The following is a 3014-nucleotide window of genomic DNA, read 5'->3' as shown; positions in this document are numbered from 1 at the left end:
AGAGATATGGTAGGTGCCTATCACTAACTTAATAAGGCCGTGATGCTGTGATGTGATCACAAATACAATGCCGTGATGTCTTATACAGTTACACTCCGCAACATACTTGTAGGTAGCCTAACACACATAACCATCCAAATCAGTTACAAAATGTTCATAATGTGAAAGAATTTGGAGAAGGTGCTGATTATCACCCCGTACATTCAATAATATGGGTAACATTGATATTGATGAAATCATCAATGCCCTTCAATCACAATCTTGAAGCAATAGTTAGTCTAGTGGTTGCACAAAAGTACGCTAACAAAAGGAAAGGATTAGTCTAGGTGATGCGACTTCCACCATGACCTTGGACACAGAACTGAAGATTGCATCACCCTCAAAGAAGTGGCCACTTCTTACTAAGAAGGATCATCGAAAAGACTTGCTTCAATAAAAACGGAAGCAATTTATGTACTACCAAAATTCAATTTTCTGTTTGGTTTGTACATATATTTTCAGACATCCTGCATTTACAGAGAAGCAGAAGAGTATAGTAACAGCAAATCTCCGACATGGTAGCTAAGTGGCTAAAGCTCCAAATTAAAACACACAACAAAGTGTGAGATGCTCAATGAAAGCATAGCTATAGACAAGCTTCCAACTGTGAAAGCACTGGTTACACCATGCCACGGCTTTCCCAAAAAACTTTCAATCAATTGTTTCTTCAGGCACTTAAACTTGTACCATCAGAGCACTGATACTTATCGAACAATCAAGCTACCAAAAAATCTTGCAGATATATTTCATGTTCAGGAAGGTCTTCATAAAGGTAAGAAGTTTCATGTTTTTTCATCTGGAAGGCCAATACGTCTAGGACTTCATATATTAGTGAACCTTCTGGATGACATCTTTCTTCCACACCAAATATGTGATTCTTTCCACCAACTTGGATAAGGCTTTGCCCAGGAAATTTCTTCACTTTGTTGCATTTCATTAGTTCTCTAACTTTAGATACACCATCCCATTTTCCTGCTGAAGCATACATATTTGCCATTTCCACATAGGAAACAGCAGCTTGAGGCTCCAGTCGACATAGATGATAAGCAACATGCTCACCAATCTCAACATTTTTGTGTATTTTACAGCCATTGATCAATGCACCCCATATGGCAGCGTCAGGGTCATAGGGCATGCTTTTGATGAACTCTAATGCTTCTTTGAACTTTCCCTTGCGCCCAAGAAGGTCAATCATGCAGGAGTAATGCTCCAACCCAGGATTTAAATTATATACTCTGGTCATCAGATCAAAATACTCCATTCCTTTATCCAGGAAACCTGCGTGAATGCAGGCTTGTAGAATGGCAAGAAATGTTATGTGGTTTGGTTTCAAACCTAGCTCAACCATTTTGTAGAAAAGCTCCAAAGCCTCTATAAATTCTCCATTTAATGCAAGCCCAGAGATCATTGTGGTCCAAGAGACAACTGTTTTTGAAGGAATTGAGTAAAATACTTCTTTAGCTTTATCGACATGTCCACATTTAGCATACATGTCAACAACTGAGTTACACACCATAACATTACCTCTAAGCCCGTTAGAACAGGCATAATCATCAAGCCATTTGCCAAGTTCAAGCGAACCTGTTTGACCGCAGCTTGACAGCAAAGATAGAAGAGTGACAACATCAGGTTTTTCACCTGCCCTTTCCATATCCAAAAACAAGGAATATGCCTTGTCTAAACATCCTGTCACTGCATAACAACTTATCATTGCGGTCCAGGAGATACATGTTTTATATGTCATAAACTGAAACAAGTGCCATGCTGAATCAATATCTCCACACTTCGAGTACATTGTTAGTAATGTGTTGGCCACAGCAACATCATACTCGCAACCAAACTGAATCACGTGGGAATGAATTAGCTTGCCGTGAGATAAACCATCAGGCAGCACACACGAAGATAAAAGACTTAGAAATGTGCTTATATCAGGTTTATGTCCATCATTAGACATGCACCGGTATAAATGTAATGTATTATAATAATTCCCGACTAAAGCATGTCCAGCAATCAGAGAATTCCACGAAACAATTGTCCTCGATTCAGAGTATATTCCATCAAACATGCCCTCAGCAGAAACCAAGTCCCCACATTTACTATAACAAGAAATCAAAGTATTAACCAAAGAAACATCATTCAACATCCCAACACGAATTCCGAATGCATGAACACCTTTAACCAGATTAACATCCTTCAACTCAACAACAGATTGTGTCAATCCTATGATAGTGATAAAATCAGGGACAAACCCCAGCAGTCTCATTTCCCTAAAAAGTACTAAAAATCTATCCACAGAACCCAACTGAGCAAAACCCAGAAGCATTGCATTCCACAAAGTCACATCTCTTTTAGGCATTTTCTCGAACACCTTGTGTGCAAAATCCAATTCGTTACATTTAACATACATATTGATAACTGCAGTACCAACAAAAATATCCGACCAAAAGGGTGATTTGAAAACATGGGCATGAATTGATTGAGATAGTTTAAGGTCTGAAATCTTTGCACAAGCTTTAGCAACAAAGGGAAAGGTCAGATTATCTGGGGATGAATCAGTTTGTTTCAATTGGCGAAAGAGTAAAAGGGCTTTGTGAGAGTAGCCATTGTTGACAGCTTCTCTGATCTGGGAGTTCCAATTTCCAACGGTTGGATACTTTGAAAATTGGTTGAGCAATGGGGTCATTGAAGGTCTTACCATTTGTCATTATTTTTGTTGGCATATAGAAGGTATATGGGCAATTAGCCGAGCTGAATGATAACCATAAATACATATCATATAGGGAAATTATTAATGGTACACCCAAAGTTCGGGCATTTATCAATGGTACACCTACTTAACTTTAGTTTATCATTGGTACATCCAATGTTACCCACACTCATCTACAGTAACCCTAACGTGAATCAAACGTTAGTTTTAGGTTAGTTTTATCAAAATAGAATTAAATTACTAAATTACCCCCTACCCCACCTACATT

The 3014-nt window shown here is 38.4% G+C and overlaps 1 protein-coding gene across 1 annotated transcript; it reads right to left on the bottom strand.

Moving 5' to 3' along the window:
- Positions 1-428: 428 nt before the first annotated feature.
- Positions 429-2792, bottom strand: LOC110737432 (pentatricopeptide repeat-containing protein At4g19191, mitochondrial-like). The gene has a single exon (XM_021917795.1). The coding sequence runs from the start codon at positions 2735-2737 to the stop codon at positions 755-757; it is 1983 nt and encodes a 660-aa protein (XP_021773487.1). The 5' UTR covers positions 2738-2792; the 3' UTR covers positions 429-754.
- Between the last annotated feature and the right edge of the window lie 222 nt (positions 2793-3014).

Source organism: Chenopodium quinoa, unplaced genomic scaffold (assembly GCF_001683475.1).
Source record: "Chenopodium quinoa cultivar QQ74 unplaced genomic scaffold, ASM168347v1, whole genome shotgun sequence".
Lineage (NCBI taxonomy): Eukaryota > Viridiplantae > Streptophyta > Magnoliopsida > Caryophyllales > Amaranthaceae > Chenopodium > Chenopodium quinoa.
This window is presented reverse-complemented; position numbering and strand designations above follow the sequence as displayed.

Coding starts and splice junctions, on each gene's coding strand:
- LOC110737432 (XM_021917795.1), bottom strand. CDS start 2,737: ATGGTAAGACCTTCAATGACCCCATTGCTCAACCAATTTTCAAAGTAT.